This window comes from Brienomyrus brachyistius, chromosome 1, assembly GCF_023856365.1.
Source record: "Brienomyrus brachyistius isolate T26 chromosome 1, BBRACH_0.4, whole genome shotgun sequence".
In the NCBI taxonomy this organism is placed as follows: Eukaryota; Metazoa; Chordata; class Actinopteri; order Osteoglossiformes; family Mormyridae; genus Brienomyrus; species Brienomyrus brachyistius.
Genome location: NC_064533.1, coordinates 4987692 through 5014297, shown reverse-complemented (window position 1 = coordinate 5014297; position 26606 = coordinate 4987692). Strand labels below are relative to the sequence as shown.

The following is a 26606-nucleotide window of genomic DNA, read 5'->3' as shown; positions in this document are numbered from 1 at the left end:
AGGTGGAAACAGTATTTTATTTTTTTATCTCCATCTTTAACTCCAAATTCTTTTTCGTCTTTGTAACAGTATGTCTCAATGAAGACAGTTTTGAGAATATATGTTGTGAATACTGGACAGCAAAATATTATTTTCCCCCGGTGATACGAGCGCGTCTAGGGTTCGGTCGTACAGAATGGTGCGGTGAGCTGCGTGTGCGCGGGTCGGGAACGCGCTTCGTACCAAAAAAAAAAGGAAAGGTGAGCACGGGGCGTACAAAGGGAAGAGCGAAGTGTGCATTTGGGAGAGATTGGGGAAAGACCTGCCTCAAAACAAGACCCGTAACCACCTGAGGAAAGAAAGCAAATAATAATAGCAATTACTTACGTCCCTCTCTAAACAAACACAATTACAGAAAATGTGGCATGGGTGCATAACACACACACACACACACAGACAATACAATATATACAAGATAATACAATATATACAATGAGTGAAGGAGCTATGGTGCAAGAGCAGATGAATTCTTATATAAATTCTTAGTATCTCCACAGCCACATGCTCAAATACTGATGTTCTTTTTTGGGAATCTGAGACCTGTCTTTTGTGTTTTGTATTTGTGAGACGTGTCTATCTACCCCGAGGAGCCTTAGCACCGCGGCTTCTGCCAGAACCTTCTACCAGAGCCTGGACAGACCTGGGTTCGGCCCACAGTCCACAGACAGGAATCTGCTTCGCTCATCCCTACGTTCCACTGCTTCTCAGATAGTTTATGTCAGTAACAAAGGAGGCCGTGTGAGTGTCCTTCTCCCAATGTCACTGGACCACTCGCCAATGACTGCTACTGCCTTTATTGTTGCTGTCATTGTTTCTAGAACATTCCTGTGTGCGTGAACGCGTGGCGTGGCAAGGCGAGCGAACAGACCGGGTTGCAGTGTCAGAAATTATTATTGTACCCTTTGAAGGTACAATTGCTTGTCACTGGGACTGTACCCTCGAGGGTATGCCAGTTGTACCTTTAGCTACATGTAGGTAAGTACTACCTGGAATACATGAATGCTGTTTGTATCTTGGGGAACAAAAGCTGTATTTGGGCTGGACCCTTTTTTTTTGATAGTGTATCGTTGGGTCAGCTTCAGAGATTGTCCCGAGAGTCCATAGGCACATATGGCAGTGGGGTGCCCAGTAGGCAGGGCAGCTGCGGGGGTAGAGGAACCCCACAGTACACACTGCGTGCCTCAGCATCCCGCTCGTGGTGGGGAGGGGTGGGGGGTGACAAAGAAACAGAGAGGGACCCGTGGTCCATATTTACCGTATCCAGATCTCTGCATGCCCCTGCGTTTCCGGGGAGAATTCCGGATGTGGATTTTTAAGCCTGAAGATTTTCCCACCGAGGCCCCGACTTGCGGACTGTTGGTTTTAAAATTTTCCGAGCTTTGAATTCCACGGCCGATTAGCGGAGATTGTGCTTCGGGGATCAGTAAGCCAGGGCAGCCCCCGCCACGGCTCTCCTCACACTCCACCACTGGGGCCCCTGTCCCTCGAGCGTGGGCCCCTGGGGGCTTCTGGGAAAAGGGCAGGACAATGCATTTGCTATTTTCCAAAAAGGGCCAGCTGGGTGTCTCATGGGGGTCCCAAGCACAGCAGCAGCTGGGTGGATTATCTAGCTCTGTGGGCAAGTCAGGGGGGTGGGCAGGGGGACCTGGCCATGCCGAGAGGGTTTGGGAGGGAGCCCTGGAATTAAGTGCTTAAATCAATGAAGCCCATTGGACACCAGCTATAGAAGCTGGGGGTGTAAATCTTCAGGGATCACGACCCAAATGACATCACAGTGATGAGGCTGGTGGCCTCCCAGCAAACTGGTCCATTCACTAGGTGTGTGTGTGTGTGTGTGTGTGTGCATGTGCGTGTGTGTGTGTGCATGTGTGCGTGTGTGTATCAGAATCGGAATATCGTTATTGTCATTGTAATATGTACAACGGAATTTGGTGCAACCCTTGCGGCCTCAAAGAGTTGTACGATAAATTACACATAAAAGACATACTGCACGAGATTATATCTATTGCACTCGAGTTGTATGAAGGTAATTCAGTGTCATTCAGTGCCCTGATAGCAACAGGTGCTTTGTATCTTTTGCCTGATGGCAGCAGTTGGAATAAGTCATGAGCAGGGTATGTGGAGTATTTTAGGGTGTTTTCTGCTTTCCTGAGGCAGCGGGAGCTGTGCAGTTCATCCAGAGAGGGTACAGGACAGCCGATGATCTCCTTTACAATCCGCGGAAGTGATTTCTTCTGCGTTGCCGTGCAGCTGGAAAACCACACACACAGACAGTAGCACAGGATGCTCTCAATGGAACAGCGATAAAAGGACACCAGCAGTTTTCGGGGGATGCAATCTCTCCTGAGGACTCTGCCACCCTCTCCACAAAGTCCCCTCTGATGTAAAGTGGTTTAATGTCTGTTTTCCTTTTCCTGAAATCCACCACGATCTCCTTGGTCTGTGTGTGTGTGTGTGTGTGTGGGGGGGGATGTATTTATTACATTGTAGGGTCTCCATAATGTGATAAAAACCTGTTATTTTCGACATTGTGGGGACCAGCTTTCCAGCTCCCACAAGGGGAAATTCAATTTTATAAAAATCGGTGACTGCAATCGAAAAGCTAAAAATGTGTTGCCTGTGTGTGAGTGTGGTTTCCTCTCACAGCATCCCCCAGGTGGGAGAATTATAAGGTTTATTTTGACAGATTACTAACAGACACATATTCATATTATAAATGATAATTTACAGTAAAAACTTATTGGCAATAAATTATTGAAGTTTAAGACAAATTAAGATGGGCTTGAGCCCATTGGGAATTTCTGGTGCATATTGAAGTAAGAACGTAGTGTTCAGATGAACATATGAAAGTGCAAAGAATTCACATTGTACACAGATTTAAATAGTAGGGAAAAAAGAGTGAAAAAAGAAAGAAAATAAAGGAAAAAAGGAAGAAAAAGGGGGGAAAGGGAGCCAGTTCATAAACAGAATATCCTGAAAACCTAATAAAAATAATAAATTAGCATATGAATAATTAATTTGAATATTAAATTAGCAGATTCGTCTTTGGTAACTGTTTTAGTGACCGAGATCCTTCTTTGTTTAATAAATCCACAGTCTCCACTGTTTTCAACGTGATCCTTACCATCCAGTTTAGCAGTTTTAAAATTTAGCAATTTGCTCCCTTTTGTGCTGGAGATCTCACTGCAGGACTGGATGGTCCTATTGGCCACTGCGTCTTGCTACCTGAGTTTAGCCCCTGCATCGAGAACACCTACCTGCGTAAAGGTCGTGTGACAGCCTTCGTATGATCCACATTAAAAATGGCGTGTAGGAGCTGGGGATGAAGTCCTGGTCTCACTAAGAGGGGTGATGCGAGAGCTAGGCAGTGTCCACCTTCAGAGTTAGTGGCAGGAACCCAAGATAGCTGCTGCGGGGGGGGGGGGAGAGGGGGGTGGTTTGTGGTTCAGCGGCTTAGGCCTCTGTGTCTATCATCAGAAGGTTGCTAGTTTGAATCCCATGCTTAGTAGAGTAGCCACACATCTGTTGGACGCTTGAGCAAAGCTCTTACTGAAATGTTTTCTGCACAAAAAATATGTGAGAAAGCATATTCCAATGTACCTGTACTCATGCAAAATGGCAAGTAAACATTAATTTCAGAGCTTGGATGGAAAAGACCTGCTTTCGTATTAGCTGAGGGCTGTGTGCTTCCAGAACTGAGTTTAATCTCTATCCCAGTCAGCCCCCTTCCTCTTCATGAGATCTACTTCTTGTGTATTTGTGGGAAGTAACAGTCTCTGATGAAGCTCACCTTGTCTGATGATGGCGGCGTGACGAGGCTAGCAGGTCGCCTCATCTGGGGGGGGGGCACTTTGATGGCCTTCCTCAGGCCCTAAACGGAGCCATTGTTCAGTGTCCGTGTGTGTGTGTGTGTGTGTGTGTGTGTGTGTGTGTGTGTGTGTGTGTGTGTGTGTGTGTGTGTGGGTTGGGGGCAGTTTTTATGGGAAGCCCTGTGCTGCGTCAGAGGAAGGGGGGGGTTGGACGATCGGAGATTGTTCCTCGCGCTCTCACAGACGTGATAAACTGTGAGTCATCACATAACCCCCACCTCCCCTCTTAAAACAACCCCCCCACGGCTCTTAGGCACTAGCTGTGACTAGAAACCCACTTCATTCACTCAGAGGAGTCTGACACAGGAACTGATGTCACTTTGAATTAGCTTATCGATTCCTTTACTCGGTAACCAGCAACATGCTGTGATGCTTCCCCTCTTTGTCTTGCGGATGTAACATCCAAGAAACTGCACTGATCGCATTGGATCGACTCCACCTCCGCATCCCTCCATCCAGTAGAACAGCTGCAAATGCAGATGTGAATCCCTAGAATATGCCCCCCCCCCCCCCCCCCCGGGACTGAATTCCATCAGTGTCTTTTTTCCCCAGGGGTGACCCGCATTGTTGCTCCTCCCTCGCCGGAGGCCCCCCTCCCCGAACTGAGCCCTTCACATCCCCCCCCCGTGCCCCGGCCTCCACCACGTCTGCGGAGTGGGTGCCAGCGCCCTCCCCCGGGGGCGCCAACGAGGAGCTGGGCGAGCCACTGGAGAAGCCGCTGGAGAATGATGCAGAGGGCGTGTGGAGCCCTGACATCGAGCAGAGCTTCCAGGAGGCGTTGGCCATCTACCCGCCCTGCGGGAGGCGCAAGATCATTCTCTCCGATGAGGGCAAGATGTACGGTACGCTGCCACACACTCTCAACCTCTCTCAAGACACTGTAATCCCTAACCCACACACCCTCACCCCCTCCCAACACACTGTAATCCCTAACCCACACACCCTCACTCTCTCCCAACACACTGTAATCCCTAACACACACACCCTCACCCCCTCCCAACACACTGCAATCCCTAACCCACACACCCTCACCCTCTCCCAACACACTGTAATCCCTAACCCACACACCCTCACCCTCTCCCAACACACTGTAATCCCTAACCCACACACCCTCACCCTCTCCCAACACACTGCAATCCCTAACCCACACACCCTCACCCCCTCCCAACACACTGCAATCCCTAACCCACACACCCTCACTCTCTCCCAACACACTGTAATCCCTAACACACACACCCTCACCCCCTCCCAACACACTGTAATCCCTAACACACACACCCTCACCCCCTCCCAACACACTGCAATCCCTAACCCACACACCCTCACCCTCTCCCAACACACTGTAATCCCTAACCCACACACCCTCACCCTCTCCCAACACACTGTAATCCCTAACCCACACACCCTCACCCTCTCCCAACACACTGTAATCCCTAACACACACACCCTCACCCCCTCCCAACACACTGCAATCCCTAACCCACACACCCTCACCCTCTCCCAACACACTGTAATCCCTAACCCACACACCCTCACCCTCTCTCAAGACACTGTAATCCCTAACCCACACACCCTCACCCCCTCCCAACACACTGTAATCCCTAACCCACACACCCTCACTCTCTCCCAACACACTGTAATCCCTAACACACACACCCTCACCCCCTCCCAACACACTGCAATCCCTAACCCACACACCCTCACCCTCTCCCAACACACTGTAATCCCTAACCCACACACCCTCACCCTCTCCCAACACACTGTAATCCCTAACCCACACACCCTCACCCTCTCCCAACACACTGTAATCCCTAACCCACACACCCTCACCCTCTCCCAACACACTGTAATCCCTAACCCACACACCCTCACCCTCTCCCAACACACTGTAATCCCTAACCCACACACCCTCACCCTCTCCCAACACACTGTAATCCCTAACCCACACACCCTCACCCCCTCCCAACACACTGTAATCCCTAACCCACACACCCTCACCCTCTCCCAACACACTGTAATCCCTAACCCACACACCCTCACCCTCTCCCAACACACTGTAATCCCTAACCCACACACCCTCACCCTCTCCCAACACACTGTAATCCCTAACCCACACACCCTCACCCCCTCCCAACACACTGCAATCCCTAACCCACACACCCTCACTCTCTCCCAACACACTGTAATCCCTAACCCACACACCCTCACTCTCTCCCAACACACTGTAATCCCTAACCCACACACCCACACCCCCTCCCAACACACTGTAATCCCTAACACACACACCCTCACCCCCTCCCAACACACTGCAATCCCTAACCCACACACCCTCACTCTCTCCCAACACACTGTAATCCCTAACCCACACACCCACACCCCCTCCCAACACACTGTAATCCCTAACCCACACACCCTCCCAACACACTGTAATCCCTAACACACACACCCTCACTCTCTCCCAACACACTGTAATCCCTAACCCACACACCCACACCCCCTCCCAACACACTGTAATCCCTAACACACACACCCTCACTCTCTCCCAACACACTGTAATCCCTAACCCACACACCCTCACTCTCTCCCAACACACTGTAATCCCTAACCCACACACCCTCACCCCCTCCCAACACACTGCAATCCCTAACCCACACACCCTCACTCTCTCCCAACACACTGTAATCCCTAACCCACACACCCTCACTCTCTCCCAACACACTGTAATCCCTAACACACACACCCTCACTCTCTACCAACACACTGTAATCCCTAACCCACACACCCACACCCCCTCCCAACACACTGTAATCCCTAACACACACACCCTCACCCCCTCCCAACACACTGTAATCCCTAACACACACACCCTCACTCTCTCCCAACACACTGTAATCCCTAACCCACACACCCTCACTCTCTCCCAACACACTGTAATCCCTAACACACACACCCTCACTCTCTCCCAACACACTGTAATCCCTAACCCACACACCTTCACCCTCTCCCAACACACTGTAATCCCTAACCCACACACCTTCACCCTCTCCCAACACACTGTAATCCCTAACCCACACACCTTCACCCTCTCCCAACACACTGTAATCCCTAACCCACACACCCTCACTCTCTCCCAACACACTGTAATCCCTAACACACACACCCTCACTCTCTCCCAACACACTGCAATCCCTAACCCACACACCTTCACCCTCTCCCAACACACTGTAATCCCTAACCCACACACCCTCACCCCCTCCCAACACACTGTAATCCCTAACCCACACACCCTCACGCCCTCCCAACACACTGTAATCCCTAACCCACACATCATCACCCCTTCCCAACACACTGTAATCCCTAACCCACACACCCTCACCCCCTCCCAACACACTGTAATCCCTAACCCACACACCCTCACCCTCTCCCAAAACACTGTAATCCCTAACCCACGTACCCTCACCCCCTCTTTACACACTGTAATCCCTAACCCACACACCCCACTCTCTCCCAACACACTGCAATCCCTAACCCACACACCTTCACCCTCTCCCAACACACTGTAATCCCTAACCCACACACCCTCACGCCCTCCCAACACACTGTAATCCCTAACCCACACATCATCACCCCTTCCCAACACACTGCAATCCCTAACCCACACACCCTCACCCTCTCCCAACACACTGTAATCCCTAACCCACACACCCTCACCCTCTCCCAACACACTGTAATCCCTAACCCACACACCCTCACCCTCTCCCAACACACTGTAATCCCTAACACACACACCCTCACCCCCTCCCAACACACTGCAATCCCTAACCCACACACCCTCACCCTCTCCCAACACACTGTAATCCCTAACCCACACACCCTCACCCTCTCTCAAGACACTGTAATCCCTAACCCACACACCCTCACCCCCTCCCAACACACTGTAATCCCTAACACACACACCCTCACCCCCTCCCAACACACTGTAATCCCTAACACACACACCCTCACTCTCTCCCAACACACTGTAATCCCTAACCCACACACCCTCACTCTCTCCCAACACACTGTAATCCCTAACACACACACCCTCACTCTCTCCCAACACACTGTAATCCCTAACCCACACACCTTCACCCTCTCCCAACACACTGTAATCCCTAACCCACACACCTTCACCCTCTCCCAACACACTGTAATCCCTAACCCACACACCTTCACCCTCTCCCAACACACTGTAATCCCTAACCCACACACCCTCACTCTCTCCCAACACACTGTAATCCCTAACACACACACCCTCACTCTCTCCCAACACACTGCAATCCCTAACCCACACACCTTCACCCTCTCCCAACACACTGTAATCCCTAACCCACACACCCTCACCCCCTCCCAACACACTGTAATCCCTAACCCACACACCCTCACGCCCTCCCAACACACTGTAATCCCTAACCCACACATCATCACCCCTTCCCAACACACTGTAATCCCTAACCCACACACCCTCACCCCCTCCCAACACACTGTAATCCCTAACCCACACACCCTCACCCTCTCCCAACACACTGTAATCCCTAACCCACGTACCCTCACCCCCTCTTTACACACTGTAATCCCTAACCCACACACCCCACTCTCTCCCAACACACTGCAATCCCTAACCCACACACCTTCACCCTCTCCCAACACACTGTAATCCCTAACCCACACACCCTCACGCCCTCCCAACACACTGTAATCCCTAACCCACACATCATCACCCCTTCCCAACACACTGCAATCCCTAACCCACACACCCTCACCCTCTCCCAACACACTGTAATCCCTAACCCACACACCCTCACCCTCTCCCAACACACTGTAATCCCTAACCCACACACCCTCACCCTCTCCCAACACACTGTAATCCCTAACACACACACCCTCACCCCCTCCCAACACACTGCAATCCCTAACCCACACACCCTCACCCTCTCCCAACACACTGTAATCCCTAACCCACACACCCTCACCCTCTCTCAAGACACTGTAATCCCTAACCCACACACCCTCACCCCCTCCCAACACACTGTAATCCCTAACCCACACACCCTCACTCTCTCCCAACACACTGTAATCCCTAACACACACACCCTCACCCCCTCCCAACACACTGCAATCCCTAACCCACACACCCTCACCCTCTCCCAACACACTGTAATCCCTAACCCACACACCCTCACCCTCTCCCAACACACTGTAATCCCTAACCCACACACCCTCACCCTCTCCCAACACACTGTAATCCCTAACCCACACACCCTCACCCTCTCCCAACACACTGTAATCCCTAACCCACACACCCTCACCCTCTCCCAACACACTGTAATCCCTAACCCACACACCCTCACCCCCTCCCAACACACTGTAATCCCTAACCCACACACCCTCACCCTCTCCCAACACACTGTAATCCCTAACCCACACACCCTCACCCTCTCCCAACACACTGTAATCCCTAACCCACACACCCTCACCCTCTCCCAACACACTGTAATCCCTAACCCACACACCCTCACCCCCTCCCAACACACTGCAATCCCTAACCCACACACCCTCACTCTCTCCCAACACACTGTAATCCCTAACCCACACACCCTCACTCTCTCCCAACACACTGTAATCCCTAACCCACACACCCACACCCCCTCCCAACACACTGTAATCCCTAACACACACACCCTCACCCCCTCCCAACACACTGCAATCCCTAACCCACACACCCTCACTCTCTCCCAACACACTGTAATCCCTAACCCACACACCCACACCCCCTCCCAACACACTGTAATCCCTAACCCACACACCCTCACACCCTCCCAACACACTGTAATCCCTAACACACACACCCTCACTCTCTCCCAACACACTGTAATCCCTAACCCACACACCCACACCCCCTCCCAACACACTGTAATCCCTAACACACACACCCTCACTCTCTCCCAACACACTGTAATCCCTAACCCACACACCCTCACTCTCTCCCAACACACTGTAATCCCTAACCCACACACCCTCACCCCCTCCCAACACACTGCAATCCCTAACCCACACACCCTCACTCTCTCCCAACACACTGTAATCCCTAACCCACACACCCTCACTCTCTCCCAACACACTGTAATCCCTAACACACACACCCTCACTCTCTCCCAACACACTGTAATCCCTAACCCACACACCCACACCCCCTCCCAACACACTGTAATCCCTAACACACACACCCTCACCCCCTCCCAACACACTGTAATCCCTAACACACACACCCTCACTCTCTCCCAACACACTGTAATCCCTAACCCACACACCCTCACTCTCTCCCAACACACTGTAATCCCTAACACACACACCCTCACTCTCTCCCAACACACTGTAATCCCTAACCCACACACCTTCACCCTCTCCCAACACACTGTAATCCCTAACCCACACACCTTCACCCTCTCCCAACACACTGTAATCCCTAACCCACACACCTTCACCCTCTCCCAACACACTGTAATCCCTAACCCACACACCCTCACTCTCTCCCAACACACTGTAATCCCTAACACACACACCCTCACTCTCTCCCAACACACTGCAATCCCTAACCCACACACCTTCACCCTCTCCCAACACACTGTAATCCCTAACCCACACACCCTCACCCCCTCCCAACACACTGTAATCCCTAACCCACACACCCTCACGCCCTCCCAACACACTGTAATCCCTAACCCACACATCATCACCCCTTCCCAACACACTGTAATCCCTAACCCACACACCCTCACCCCCTCCCAACACACTGTAATCCCTAACCCACACACCCTCACCCTCTCCCAACACACTGTAATCCCTAACCCACGTACCCTCACCCCCTCTTTACACACTGTAATCCCTAACCCACACACCCCACTCTCTCCCAACACACTGCAATCCCTAACCCACACACCTTCACCCTCTCCCAACACACTGTAATCCCTAACCCACACACCCTCACGCCCTCCCAACACACTGTAATCCCTAACCCACACATCATCACCCCTTCCCAACACACTGTAATCCCTAACCCACACACCCTCACTCTCTCCCAACACACTGTAATCCCTAACCCACACACCCTCACCCTCTCCCAACACACTGTAATCCCTAACCCACGTACCCTCACCCCCTCTTTACACACTGTAATCCCTTACCCACACACCCTCACCCCCCTCTACACACTATAATACCTAACCCACACACTCTCGCCCTCATTTCTACACACTGTAATCCCTAACCCACACACCCTCACTCTCTCCCAACACACTGTAATCCCTAACACACACACTCTCGCTCTCATTTCTACACACTGTAATCCCTAACTCACACACCCTAACCCCCCTCCCAACACTCATATCCTTGCATTTATAAATTCTAGTATTTATCTCATTTGTACAACTCTGTGCACTTCTACACATTATGCTAATTACATATGTTTATAATTCTATAGACATTCTAAATTTGTCCAGTTACAGTAATTCTATTTGAATGCTGTGTATCTTTGTATTTCTGCTTGAATATTGTTATATTGCAGTTCCAGTGTTGAGTATTCCTGTATGTTAGTAGTTCTGTTTGAATATTGTCCTATCTTTCCATGCCTAGATCTCTGTACGTGATCTTTTCTTTTTTGTGCAGTCTAGAAGTGGGCAAACTTTGCATTTCAATGCGTGTTCAACTGTACAGTATGTGGCAAATTAGTCTAACCTAATCCAACCTAACCTAATCTAATCTGCTCTAATCCAATCTAATTCCCTTCCTAACACAGTCAGTACTGTTAGTTAATTTATTTATGCGCTGATTATTAGGGTGGGGTTCAGTTTATACTCAGGGGTGGGGGGGCACCAACAGGTTGCTAAAGTCCACAGTACCAGTGTGGATGGGGGGGGGGAGAAGAGCAGGTGTGGGACAGTGGGTTGCTGATCTGCCCCTCCCTAGTGGGGGTGAAATGGAGGGGGGGGGGGGAGAGTGACAACAGTGACTGTCACAACTCATCAGGAGAAGCATACACTTGCACCCGGGTTCAAGGCCGTAACTCGATACGAGAATAGACGTTTACCCTTTGAGCGCTTGGGAGCCGGGTAACAAATAAACAGCAAGGGACTGGCGGTGTCTTGCACTGTGCTCGGGGTGGGGGGCGGCTGGCCTCTGCACCTGTCCATGTTGTGTACGGTTATACCCCCCCCGTCTGTTCTCTGCTATTTCTGTGATTTATCAGAACTCCCCCCGTTTACCCACCCTGCCACCCAGTGGTGTTAAAGCCAAAACTTTAGCTGGGGGTGGGGCGTCCCCCCCTCCACTCAACGCCACCGTCTGTCAATCTGTCACTGGGTCTGTCTTGTTTCAGCTTGCCCCCCCCCCCCTGCCAGTTTGCTCACCCAACCCAGCTTTATAGGGACAGAGAGGGCCCCCACAGACTTCTGGGTAATCACTGTGGTTGGCTCAAGGGGCTGTTAGCTGTCCAAAAAAACATGAAACGTCTGTTTGATCCATTTCATAATTTAATTTGTAAAAGAACAACAGAAAGTCCAATATAGTGTAGCTGGAATGTATAGATATTTTGCTTATTTATATTTTTAATGTTAATTTATATTTTGCATATTAATATTCATAATGGGAAGGGAATATTGATTCATCGACAGCTTGTGATTTCGTGGTATTGTAATGCTGGGGGCTGGATCCCACAAAGCTCCCTAAATATCAGTCATTTTAGCTAAGGTCTCATTCTTGTTGGTCTGTTTCAAGGTGAGGTTGCTTCAAATAGCAGACATCACTCCGAATGTTCTTATGCGTGACTCTGTAAGAAAATCGAGTCTCTGGAACAAAAGGACCGACCATGGTCACATTCACATTCACATTCTCAGTGGAATATTAAAGACCTTTTTCATACAAATTCTGTGTGGAACATAAAATTAAATATTGCTACCAACCAGAAAAAAAGGAAAGACTAGTCTGTAGTGTGAAACTCCATGAACTATGTTGATATGAACTTGTGATTTTGAAATTCATTTTGATTTCAGACACCTGCAGCATAATTTTGTTTCCCTGTCCAATTGAGAAACATTTGAGAAACAGAACCAGTGAAAAAGAGTAGATATTTAGCATGATAGTTAATGACGGAACATTGACTGCTTTTGCTGGAAAGCCACCAAATCTCCAGCTCGGAGTTGGATGACTTCCTCTTCTGGCATGTCGTGAGCCTGATTGTTTTTCGATCGTGTTTCACTTCTGACCAGTGGCCTTCTCTTTAATGAGAGACACCCACGCTGGATAAAGTCATGAGTGGTTGACTGCTGGAGGAGTTCTTGTGAATTCCTCCTCAGCTGTGATGTCTGCGCTCACATGTGAGGGACTGTAATCCCAGCCTTGCTCTGGAACCCAACCCTCAACGCTGACCTTCACTCCCTCGGCTCGGAGACTTCGAGGAAGCGTGAGAGCTTTTCAGCCGATGACCTCACACCCCCAAGCCCCACGACACCCCCTTCCCCCAACCTAGGTGCTCAGTCATTTCTCCCCTTCTTTCCTGCAGATATTTTATGATTGTCATCATCCCTCAGTCGCTGAGATTTACACAAACTTTGATTAAGGTCTTTTGTGACCTGCTCACCATTATTCTGCATTAGGACACCAAACATTCTGACAGGGAGAAAAAACCTTGGATTGTTATAGAATGCAGTGTCCCTCCGGAGGGCACTAGAGAGCACGCTGACTGGCTGTTTGAGACTTGTGCTTGTCGGCCTGGGCTCTGAGTGGAAATCTCACTAGGGCAACAGATTCCTTTGCTGTAAAAGTGACCTTTGTTGCCTCCCCGGCACAGTGGAGTGTAGAGGAGTGTGTGTAGGAGGGGGCTGTATGGATGGCAGATGTGACTACGCGGGTTGGAGTGGGGAGGATGGCTTTGAGACCACGTTCAGTTGTATTTGGACCCCCCCCCCCATGGTACTTTCTGGGGTTAATAACTGGACTGAGCCAAGGTGTTACACCGAAACTGTCCATTTCACTGAGCTGACGCCATGTCACCCTTACCTCTGGGCCGCTGTGCCTGACTGCCGCCATGAACTGCGATGGCAGTGCAGGGCATTGGGGCTATACCCAGCTGTAGGAGGGGCCTTTGTCTTTTCAACAGCGCCCCCCCCCCCCCCCCCCCAATGCCCCCACCATTGCTGGTGCACAGCCGGAGCAGTCATCGCATAGATATGCAAGGAATGTACAGGGAGGACGGCCTCTAAGGGCCTGGGGGAGAGAGCAGAGCATGCTGGGAGGAGCTGATTTACCGCAGGCTGGGCCTGGGAGGCTCATATCGCAGCATCACGCCACCTGAGCTCCAGGCCTTCAGACCTTTTTGTGACCCTGGCAAGGGGATACTAAGGCTTTTTTGGGTGAAAGGGGTGGTTTTAGGGGGACACGGCTTCCAGATGGTCATTAGCGGATGCTTTCCCAGGATCCTGAGCTGGAGGAAGCTGTCCAGAGTCCAGCCCTGGATGTCTTCCTGTGGACATGATGACCTCATTTCCTCCCCCCATGCATACCTCGGAGCATTTTCATGTTTACTGAACACTGCTCTTAAGAATGATGAGAGAACACATGCCACACATGCAAAGAGCCGCATCTTAACAGGACATTAAGAAGTCTGCTAATTGTTCATGTGCACAACTGACTTTTCTGTCATGCAGCTGTGAGTGTTTTCGTTTGCCGTAGTGGTGTTTTATTTGGTGTAGCAGTGTTGTTTACTGTAGCAGTGTTTCATTTTGTCTATGGCAGTGTTTCATTTTGTCTATGGCAGTGTTTCGTTTGCTGTAGCAGTGTGTTTCATTTGCCGCAGCAGTTTTTCGTTTACTGTAGGAAAGTTTAATTTGGTGTAGTAGTGTTTTTTTTTAATTGTAATTGTGTGTTGTTTGTGGTAGCAGTGTGCTTTGCCGTATCAGTGTATGAGTGTTTTTCTTGTTGTGGCGTGTTTGTTTCTGCAGCAGTGTTTCGTTTGCTGTAGTACTGTTTTGTTCGCTGTAGCTCAGTGTTTCTTTTGCTGTATCGTTTTGTTTTCTGTTGAGCCATTTCTTTTACATTTGCTCTAGCAGCATGTTTTGTTTGCTTTTTTCTTTACTCAGCTCTTCCTTTAGCTACTGAAGCTTTTTATTTGTCTTCCACTCAGTCTCTTTTCCAAAAACGCGTAATGCGTAATATTCCACACCGAGTATTCGGACGCGGGGCGGTTTGTGGGTGACGCTTGCGTAGCCCCGCCTCATTTGCCAACAGGAACCTCCACGGGCAGCTTGTTTGTGGGAACGAGATACCGCTGACAGCTTGGCCTACACAGATGACATTTCATATATGAAAGACACTGATAGATCTGGCCGCGTGTGGGGCAGTGGGGGTGAAAGATAAGAGACGTGATTGAGAGCGATCCAATCCTGAGCTTCACAGGTGGAACAGGTCACATAGGTCAGGGGTCGGGAAGATAACAAGACCTCGCTGTGGGATATTAACCATTGAGAAGATGAAAGCGTTTGTGGGAATATGTGGCCTGGTCATTGCAGTTGGGTGCAGTGCGAGCTTGAGCAGGATAGGAGCAGTTTTCTGTCTAGTTCCCCAACTTGTTCGTTTGGGGATTAGTGTGTGGCTCAGTGGGATAGGAGGCAGTGCTTGTGATTGGAAGGCTGCTGGTGTAAATCCCAGGGTTGGTAGACTGATTTCACCATTAACTCCCAACAGCTCCAAGGATGGTCTGACCCTGCTTTGTATGTCACTTTCGATAAAAGTATCTGCTTGACATCTTTTTTTGTTTGTTTCTTGAACATCGACATTTAAACAAACACCCTCAAGCATAAGGCTGGAGGCGTGGTCTCGAAAACCCACCCGAGACTGAACCGGATCGCTTTCGCCTTTCTGTGGCCCGCCGCCCCTGATTGGCTGCCAGGGCGAGGCCGCGTTCTCCGACTCTTACGCCGCTTGTTCCACCGGGGCTGGGGGTGGTGGGGGATTTGTCTCCTTGACCTTGTGTATGCACTACCGAACCTCGCCACTAGGGGAGTCTCTACACCATCTCCCCCTACCACCACAACAACCCCCTTTCTTGGTTAAATCCGCCGTCCCTCTTGAGGGCAGGTGATTTGCGGGGGGTTGGATGTCAGATGTGAACAGCGTGGAGGTGCAGCTGGCGAGGGAGGGCTAGCGGGGGGGAGGTCGGCCACATGACCATCACACGGCGGCCCCTACCCTGTAAGCCGAGCCTTGACAGAGGAACGAGTCGGAGATTTACTGCCGGCGTAAAGGCATATTCTATAAACATTGACACTCAGTGCAGCTGCTGCCTGGGTCTGTCCAGCCAGGGGCTCCTCACTGGCGCAACCTACTTCACCCACTCTGTCAATGTGACCTGCCTGTCTGTCACACACACATGCACACAAAAACACCCCTGCTAACCGCCTGTTCCCCAGTGCAGGCACGCACAGCTTGCTTGCTGGCAGTTTAGCCTTGGTAAACATTGTAATTCCTCACAGCTCTAAGAACTAGATCCTGCACAATCCCCCTGTCACCCTTCAGGTGCCTGTCTGGTCTTTATTAAAATTTGAAACAGGTCTTCAGAAAAGAATCCTTAAAATTGCTGATGAAACAGGAATGACATTTTTGTTGTTGATTGTGTCAGTGCGCACCCTGTGATAGTGCAGGGTGTCCCCTGCTTTGTGCCCTGTGATGGTGCAGGGTGTCCCCTGCTTTGCACCCTGTGATAGTGCAGGGTGTCCCCTGCTTTGTGCCCTGTGATGGCGCAGGGTGTCCCCTGCTTTGTGCCCGGTGATGGTGCAGGGTGTCCCCTGCTTTGTGCCCTGTGATGGTGCAGGGTGTCCCCTGCTTTGTGCCCTGTGATGGTGCAGGGTGTCCCCTGCTTTGTGCCCTGTGATGGTGCAGGGTGTCCCCTGCTTTGTGCCCTGTGATGGTGCAGGGTGGCCCCTGCTTTGCGCCCTGTGACGGTGCAGGGTGTCCCCTGCTTTGTGCCCTGTGATGGTGCAGGGTGTCCCCTGCTTTGTGCCCTGTGATGGTGCAGGGTGTCCCCTGCTTTGTGCCCTGTGATAGTGCAGGGTGTCCCCTGCTTTGTGCCCTGTGATGGTGCAGGGTGTCCCCTGCTTTGTGCCCTGTGATGGTGCAGGGTGTCCCCTGCTTTGTGCCCTGTGATGGTGCAGGGTGTCCCCTGCTTTGTGCCCTGTGATGGTGCAGGGTGTCCCCTGCTTTGTGCCCTGTGATGGTGCAGGGTGTCCCCTGCTTTGTGCCCTGTGATGGTGCAGTGAGTCCCCTGCTTTGTGCCCTATATATTCTGGCATCATGGCTCATGGCAAGCGTTTACTGGATAAGCAAGGTGGATCACTTTGACTCATAGTATGAGGTAAATGACTGAAGCAGGAATTTAATGATCAGATATTAAGGGTGTCCAGTACAAGGCTTTCTACTGAACTGCAAGGGAAACCAGTTTCCATTCTCTCATTTCAGGAAGGAACGAGCTCATTGCCCGATACATCAAACTACGAACGGGAAAGACCCGCACCAGGAAGCAGGTGAGGCAGCGAAGGTTTCGAGTCGGCCGTGACGTCGGTTTCTTCGTTTTATGTCCCTCCATGTTGACGTACTTGATTTAAAGTCTAAACCCCAAAGTGCACATGCTATAGGATAAAATGTCAGGGTGGCATGTTTCACCTCATGCAATCCGGCTTGTTAGAATGAGATGGACGTATTGAAGGGGTAAAAACTCACTGCCATGTGGAATTTAATACGACCCTGGAATTTAATACAGCGCACTGTGACTTCATGCCATTGAATCGTTTGTCTTAAAATATCTCTAGGCCAGCAGTCCATCGTTGGAAACTGTCGGATAGGGAATGGAAGAATGTTTGTATTCTTCAAGATAATTAAAAACATTTATCTGTAACAACAATCAAAGTCAAAAGTTAAAGTGCCTTTATTGTCATCTATATGATGCATGGGTCATACACCGAGGTGAAGTTTAATCTCGTTGGTTGTGGTGAAACAGTAATAAATACAATATATATCTATGAGACATGTAAACATGACATACTGAGACGGGGACATAAGACAAAACCAGAAAAGTGCAGTTAAAAACACAGATTAAAAAATATGTAATTGAATAAACAGGAATGTCCAGTATGTAGATGTTGGTTGGATTAAGACTCCAGTGCAGAGAAGGGAAGTGACTCTTTTTTGGAGACTATTTATCAGCGCTGTCATGACTCACCTGTCTGACCTCCTCCAGGTCTCCAGTCACATCCAGGTGCTAGCACGGCGCAAGGCCAGGGAGATCCAGGTTAAACTAAAGGTACGAGGCGCCTCCATCCTTACTGGGTCACCAAAACACTGAGGAATAACCATAATTACAGCCTTCACCCACAACTGACCCTCGCTCAGTCACGGGCCCACACAGCGTGAACTGAGGTCCTGAGGTTCTGGGAAATCTCGTTGGAACCACTTGGTCATAAGCAAATCCTGTGAAGGCACAAGCAAGGACTGGGAGGAGCCAAGGACTAGCAGTCTGGATCTTAGAAACCCGACATTAAGTGGGATTGCAGTATCAATTGCTGGTTCAGCACCATGGGATCGCAATCAATGACATAATCAGTCTGTGATTGGTCAGGCATGATAACCCCACCCACCAATTGTTCTCTCATCATTATTTAATTTAAACAATTTTTGTATTGTACTGTGCATCATGTGCCAATGTATGTGAAACCAGAATCATATTAACTGTTGTGTTGTTCCTTCCAGGCTTTGCATTTGGTAAGTATCCTGATTAGAGGACACATGCTATTTCCCAGGCGCGAGCAGTAGCTGTTGAGTCTGTAATGTAGTTTCGTAGCATGATGACAACATCACCCCCTTTGCCTCGTCTCTCTGCTGCCCATGAGGTTCCACGTGGGCCGGCTGCCGTTCCCGGTTCTTTACAGGGCTGGTTACTCAGACCATGCTACCTCACCACCCAGCTCTGGGTGCAAATCAATGTTTCTACACCGTTTTCCAATGGTCCCGGCCACAGAGACGCTCTTGGAACAGCCAATCAGAATACTACAAGGAGTAACGATAATGAACACAAGCAGGAGGCAAAGTGGGCAGATATATAGTTGCCCTCCCCCACAACAGCCACTCTTTGCAAAGACAGAGCCCCACGAAACCTCTTACGCTCAACCCAGAAACCTTCCTATGTCCTGACATTGTCCTTGTCTATTACCCCAAGCCTGCTCCTCTGCTTGTACTCTAATGTCTTGACCAGTGTTGGGACTCGGAGCAGTGGGACACCCCCAGGAGCTCTAAACGCCTGCTCATTCTCATCCCATAGGACCAGGTGGCCAAGGACAAGGCCCTCCAGAGCATGGCCACCATGTCCTCTGCCCAGATCATTTCCGCCACCGCCTTCCAGAACAAGATGGCACTGCAGGGGCTGGCAAGGCCCGCCTACCCCACAGCGGCTGGGGTGAGGAGCCGTGGGCACATACACTCCCATGTTTCACAGTGTGACTTGTGTAGTTACCTAAGCTCTCTTGTAGCGGATGTGGGTATTCGTTGCAGTGGGTTGTGCGGGAATGCTTCCATGCTAATGACCAATGATGTGTCTTCCCATCCTGCAGTTCTGGCATGGACCTCTTCCAGGGCAGCCCGGTCCTGAAGAGTAAGTCGTGCAGTGCGTCTGTCTGCGGCTGTCGTTGATGCGATGGAATCGAGCGCAGTTCCAGCCTGTTTCTCTCAAATTGTTTCACTGGCTAAATGAGTGTTGGGGGGGGTCTCCTTTCTAAGGAGTAGCTGGATAAGAAAGCCAAAAAGGCTGGGCCAAAATCCGGCACAAAATGTACTAAGTAACAGTGTTGGACAGGCGGCCATGAAAGACACAGATTCATTGTGTTAGCTCATAAGTGACTGTACAACCTTGTATTAAACGAGGATGAATAAAGAATTCACTGAAAGTTAGAAAACATATAAAGAATACAGAAAGCTGAATTACATATGTCCTAGAACAGTATATTAAGTTTGAGGACTATTTGAGACAAGCAAGGATTCTCCACAATGTAAATGGTAAATGTCCTTTGTTGACTTATCTTAGCAATCCTGAGGTAGAGTCATGTCCAAAGTCTACTAACGCCACCCCCGTCTTCCTTGCCTCACCAGCGTCAAGCCCTTTTCCCAACAGAACTACGCCATCCCAGCCCCCGGCCCGCCCCCCATAACAGGTGTGTCCCGCCCCGTTTAGCCTCTTATCCCGCTCGGACTCGGAGGTGCTTCCGAATTTCGTTCTGGCACTTTCCTTGGTGGTGTTGAAGGCACTTAAAGTGCTGAAACACAGGACCAGGAACGATCAGGGAGTTACGTGTCATTAGATCCCGTCTGATTCGGTTTTCCTTCAGCTTTGGCGAACTTCGCTGCAAGCGAAGTATACGTAAGCGATTCCTCCATTCGTTGGTGGTTTATTAGGCCACAGAGTGAAATGAATTCAGCCTGAGCCAAACCAAAAAGAGACCGCCCACTTATCTGCAGATGCAGCCTTGTCCTCAGCTGTCCTTCTGTCGCAGTCCAGAAGAGTCCTTGGAAAGCAGATCCCAAACCACGCCTTCGCTAAATGGCCTCCCCTCACCAAACTGTGCCTCTCTGACCCCTTTGTACTCCACAAGGTTACGAGAGCACAGCAGGCCTCTCCACGTCAGCCAGCGCCCCACCCTGGCAGGGCCGCAGCATCGCAAGCTCCAAGCTCCGTATGCTGGAGTTCTCCGCCTTCTTGGAGCATCAGCAGGACCCTGAGACCGTAAGGTTCCCCTCAGTCCATCCGCACAATGTCCTAGCGGGACTTGAATAGTACCCCCAGTGACTACAGTGCCCCCTCTCTCCACCCAGTACAATAAGCACCTGTTTGTGCACATCGGCCAGTCAAACCCTACTTTCAGCGACCCGTACCTAGAGGCTGTGGATATCAGGCAGATCTACGACAAGTTCCCCGAGAAGAAGGGCGGACTCAAGGAGCTGTTTGAGAAGGGTCCTGCGGAGGCCTTCTTCCTGGTCAAGTTCTGGGTGAGTGAGTGGGGTGGGATGATGTGTGGTTCTATAAGTTAGGATGCTATGGCTGTGATCAGAAGGTTCCTGATTCAAATCTCCGATTCAGCAGAGTGATCTTTCTGTTGGGGCCTTGTCAAAGGAGCCTGTGGATGCTACCAGCCCTGTTGTGCTAGGGGAAGGGTGCTGGTCATTCTTGGGATATTTGCTGGGTTGTGGGTGCAGTGGGTACTGGGGGAGGCCTCAGCTATGCAGGGGGCACTGCGAACTGGTAGAGTCCTTGGCCTGGAGAGTGGCAGGGCTGCTCTTTCAGGGGGGAAATCCGAACCCAGGCACCTGTCCCCCCTGCTCTCAGGCTGAACCCATCCCACATGTACACTTATTTATAGATCCCACCCCCACCACTTGTCTTGGGGGGGGGGACGCTCGGGGACACATGGTGTTGAGTCCGGCCTTGCAGGCTGGAGCCCCTACTGGCACCTGCTGATATTTCTGCATTTAATGTGTGTGCGCACGTTAGACTGAGGTAAACCCTCGTCCGCATCGCAAATCTTTTGTCCGATGTGGTGGTCTTGCGGTGGCCGGTGACGTGTCCACGGGACAGATCACTTCAGTCTGAAAAGAGGAGTCGGAACATGTGTCAGGCTAAGTTGAGCCGGTGTAACCTCTGCCGCTTTGTTGGCCACAAGGGATTCTGCTTCAAATGAGGCAGATAATTCAGCTGAATTGCTTCAGTAAGTGTCAGGATGTTACCGAGGCTAATGATACTTAAATGAATAAACTGGCCACACATAGCTAAGCTCAAGCATTAGCGTTTACACTGTGCTGAAATCATTTCTTATAAAGCCTAGGTGTAAAAAATCTCTTAGACACACAATATCAGAATTTGAAATAAACTGAAGAGCTACCACAGCAGCACTCTTTGGAAAGCGTTCTCCATGGGTCTGTGCTGTGGATTTTGCTCCAACACACTGGCACGGCTGAAAGCTACAGTGTAGAATGCGTGTGTGAGGTAGGTCTGCCCTTCGGGGATTCTGAGGCCCAGGTTGGCATGACAACTGTGTCAGGCTGCTTGGCGGAGCTCCAAAGCGATGGCGTTCCGGATTGAATTTCCTGGTAGGCCTCACCGCCTCCGATAGCGGCCCTGCCCGCAGGCCCTGTCCTAACAGATTGTCTCGCGCCTCGGAACTGCCGGGAGAATCTAATTTGAGCGGCGTGCTGTAAATTGTTACACAGCCGCCCTGGCTCTGTGATTCGATTTGGAAATTGTGGGATCTTGATTGTAATTGGATGAATTCCCTTGCAGGCCATTAAAGGCCAGGGGGGGGCGGGTTCGGGGAAGGTTAAGGGGTTGAGGAGATGAAGACGGATGGGGGTATTAGGCAGGGAGGGGGCTAGGATGACTGGGAGATAAGCGAAGCCGACTGGCTGCATTAATGGGCCGTTAAGGAGCGGGGATCGTTGGGGGGGGGGGGGTTGGCATTTTAGTGCCATCGCATGGCAAGCACACCACCTGCACCTGCCTGCTGGGTGGGGGGGAGGGGTCCAATCAGACGAGGGCAGCTTTCATGGCTTAGGCCAGTACTGGTCAGGTTCTCTGCGAGTTCCTTGGTTTCTCAAGCAGGGGGCGCCGTTTCAGAAGCACCAGGATGGCTGTCACTGGCACGATCTCAGCTTGTAAAACCCTACTGGTCATCCTGGGTACCTCAGCTAGCCTTGGACATGACCCATGTCCCAGTAGGAAACTGGACAAAGGATCCTAACCGCGAATGTTACCATTAAAAGTAGACCCAATTACCAGTTAATGTATGCTAGCCATTTCTGAGAAGCAAAATACTGTTTTTATAATATTACATACTTTGTGCTTGTTCTGTTGTAATTCAAATATAACTATATAAAGCTAACGTACAACTCAATATTAGACTATTTTACCATATAAATTCATTTAAAAGCATGCATAATATTATACTTATTATGCAGAGTTTTGATAAAATACATGAGGGATCGGATGCATGCAATTAACCAAAATGCTTTACTTGGAAATTGTGTAAAACTTGCATCGCAAGTAGTCTGTCATTGGGCAAGAGCAACGTAAAAGAACCTTCTGATCTCCTCCCTGGAGGCTGTGAATGAATCCATCCATCCATCTTCTGTTATAATTACACAGGACCGGGTCACTGTGTTTAAAAACATCACTTCATCCTCTTATTCTCAGTTTGGATCTTCTGGGTTGGTCACATAGTAATAAAAACACATCACCGTGTAACCAAAATCTGTGTGATCCTGCAGGCAGACCTAAGCACCAACCTTCAGGATGACAGCAACTCCTTCTATGGTGTCTCCAGCCAGTACGAGAGCTCTGAGAACATGATCATCACCTCATCCACCAAAGTGTGCTCCTTCGGCAAGCAGGTGGTGGAGAAGGTGGAGGTGAGAAGGAGGGAGTGGGTGGGAGTAAGGCAGGGAGATGCCTGGGATGGCGTGCCTCATGTTTGGGATGCTCGATGGACTTTTCCATGCAGTTGATGAGGACACAGGTCACACTCAGGATTCGGATAACATTCCCGAATAATCCTGGCTACTATGAGCCGGTGACAGCTCTCCACGATCTGCAACACGATGCTTAACACCACTAAGCTGGTTCGTTCGTACAATAATCCATCTTCATACCTCCCGTTTGTGCAGAATTGTCACCATTACCCTCTGTCTGTCAGTCTCGCTCTGAGCTAATGTGCTTTTCTGAGTATGAATCGTTAACTTTAAATTCATGAGGTTTGTCTTTGAGGTCTCTTTCCCTCCCTTGCATGTGTATTTGTACACGCTGCACTGTGGCTTTCACCCCCAACTTCCTCATGACATTCTCAGCTTGACAGCTTAACATGATTCAGTATGATGAGTGATACCTCCTCGTTTGTGGAATAAACGCTGGTTTGGCTTCGTTCTGAAGCTCCGTGGCAGTCATAGCCGTGTCCCTCATCACGCAGACGGAGTACGCCCGCTTTGAGAACAGCCGCTACATCTTCCGCATCCACCGCTCGCCGCTGTGCGAGTACATGATCAACTTCATCCACAAGCTGAAGCACCTGCCAGAGAAGTACATGATGAACAGCGTTCTGGAGAACTTCACCATTCTGCAGGTAAGGGTGTCCAAAGCCTGGCCAGGACCTGCTTTGTCGGTCTCTGTTAAGCTCTCATCTTGGATCTGTGTGCACACGCACAAATATGGGATTGGGGCATTTTATTTATATCTGTTACTTTTATTGAAAGTAACATGCATTTTCTTTGAGAAAGCAAAGTCAGCTAGTCCCTGGAGCAATTAATGGTTAAGGGCCCAATACTGAATCACTCCTTTGATCATGGGATTCAAACCCATAACCTCCTGATATCAGACTAACAGTATCCTAACCCGCTGACCCACGCACCGCCCCCAGTACCACCTTATTTAATCTAATTTCCAAACTAACAGGGTAAGATGAAGAATTGGGAATTCTGCTGATGAGAAACCACTTGTCCTGATTGGTAAATACCTGCTCCTTTGTCATCCCATACGAGGAATCCCGGAATTAGTCTCCCGAGGTACTCGTCCGAGGCCCAGTGGGGCGAATTCCCAGCACACTGCAGGCAGTGGATCACAGCCCGCCGAACACGGTGCCATCAGCTGACCCCAAGCCACAAGAGGCCGATTGACATTTGTTAAAAATGTCCCTTTAATGGCAGTTATCAATTAGCGGCACAGTGGCTCCCTATCATAACCGCATGAGCTACAGGCTAAGAGGCTAAGCTGGAATGTCGCAAACATAATCACCACTGAATAGACTGTTATTAGCCGAGTGTCCAGCATCTCTGCCCTCGGTTTCCTTCCTAATCACCAACCAAGTTGTGGTGAGCTCAGGTCTCATGACAGACAATGGCAATGGGAGCAGATGACCACCCCCCCCCCCCCCCCCCCTGCTCTTAATCGGTGTCCATTAACTCTGCGTGACAGACAGCATCTCCGCCTGGCGTCTTCTGTCAGGCTGGGCCTGCGAGGCCTGATACAAGGGCTCCATTTTGCGATGGAGGAGAGAGGGATAGCCGTATCATGGCTCCCCTCGCTTACAGAAACAGAGAGAATATCATGTGCTTCATTGATATGTGTACATACAGCATGCACGAGTAAGTACCGTAATGACCATTTATAAGCTCACCTTATTTTCAGTAAGTGCTGCTGTTAGATCTCTTTACCAGTCACATTATAAACCTGGTAGACACTGCCCAACACTGCACCTTGTCCTACATCTGTGTCATATCTGTCGTATTGTTACACCTGTTGCATGTTATTTCTTCAGTAGCCACTATTCCTTTTATAGTGTGTCAGTATACATTTATTCTTTATTTTATTTATTAGCTATTATTCTCCTTTTCCCCTCTCCCTCGTGTTACACTTCTCTTGTTTACGGCTTCTACACCACAGCTCTTGTGAAGCGTTACGTTATTTTGTGCCACTTTATGCTGTGGATTGTTTATGCTATAGATAATATGACAATAAAGACCTACTTGACTTGACTTGGAAATCCTTATCCTCAGTTCCTGTTCAGTTATCATTTTTTCAAATACTTAATTACGCTAAATAAAAAATTTTTATGTTGTGTTATCATCAGCGCGTGTGAACGTTACAGGATGCCGTCAGTGTGGGAAGTTGAGCGGAATAAATTGATGGTTTTATGGTCAGGGGTGCGGTCAAGTTAGCATGAGTGTGGTGTTTTCTCTCTGTGCGCTCTGCCCTTTCCTCTCCAGGGAGGAAGTGTGACACGCAGGTGGCGTTCCTGTTATTCTGCGCTCGGGGCCGGTGGGTAGCTGTGGGGTGATCTGATGCACGAGTGGTTTTTTTGTTTTGGTAATGCTGCCATCGATCACCCAGGCAGAGCTCCTCACCAGACACTGTTCTCTCCCGGCAGGTGGTGACAAACCGGGACACCCTTGAGACCCTGCTGTGCGTCGCCTACGTTTTTGAGGTTTCGGCCAGCGAGCACGGCGCTCAGCACCACATCTACAGACTCGTGAAAGACTGAGGCATCGTGGGAAGAGTGACCTCCCCCCCAGACAGCAAGCAAACCTCCCCCCTCACAGTGCACGCAAAACCTCACTCTGTTACAGGGCTCAGACACGTGGCATTGGGTGGGATTTTGCCGGAAAGTCAAAAGAAGCCAGAAAACTGGGAACATTTTGTCAAGAATAGTGAGAATTATGCCTGGATGAAAAAGAGGAACAGGTCTTCATATCTTTTTTTTTTACCGCAGAAGACAACTGCAAGACATTGCATGGACTGTTATCTTTCATTTAATTTGCTTGGTGCTTGTTTGTTTTAGCTACTGTCTTTTCACCCAGTTGCATTGCAGCAATACATCGAAGGGAGCTGATGAAAAGGTCCCACCTAGTGGTGATCATTTGCAACTACAGCACTACAGCGGATATTACGATAGGAATCCTCTCTACCTATTTCGCTACTTCGTCCGCTCCCAATGTATTCGGATCTGAACGAAAGGTGACTTCCCAAAACATGCCAGTCTTTTACGTCTGCCAAAAAGGAATCTCTGGATGATGAAGAAAATGTATAAC

General features: G+C 50.0%; 1 protein-coding gene across 1 annotated transcript; it reads left to right on the top strand.

Moving 5' to 3' along the window:
- Window positions 1-4729: 4729 nt before the first annotated feature.
- LOC125747167 (transcriptional enhancer factor TEF-3-like) lies at window positions 4730-26079 on the top strand. Its single transcript, XM_049022048.1, has 10 exons — window positions 4730-4750; window positions 17454-17518; window positions 18232-19443; window positions 19598-19638; window positions 20133-20194; window positions 20633-20763; window positions 20853-21026; window positions 23298-23438; window positions 23993-24145; window positions 25946-26079. Exons 3-10 carry the CDS (start codon window positions 19342-19344, stop codon window positions 26057-26059), a joined length of 918 nt encoding a protein of 305 aa, XP_048878005.1. The 5' UTR covers window positions 4730-4750; window positions 17454-17518; window positions 18232-19341; the 3' UTR covers window positions 26060-26079.
- Window positions 26080-26606: the final 527 nt, after the last annotated feature.

Coding starts and splice junctions, on each gene's coding strand:
- LOC125747167 (XM_049022048.1), top strand. CDS start 19,342: ATGGCCACCATGTCCTCTGCCCAGATCATTTCCGCCACCGCCTTCCAG. Junction 19,639..20,132: donor GGGCAGCCCGGTCCTGAAGA/GTAAGTCGTGCA, acceptor TTGCCTCACCAG/CGTCAAGCCCTTTTCCCAAC. Junction 23,439..23,992: donor AGGTGGTGGAGAAGGTGGAG/GTGAGAAGGAGG, acceptor CTCATCACGCAG/ACGGAGTACGCCCGCTTTGA.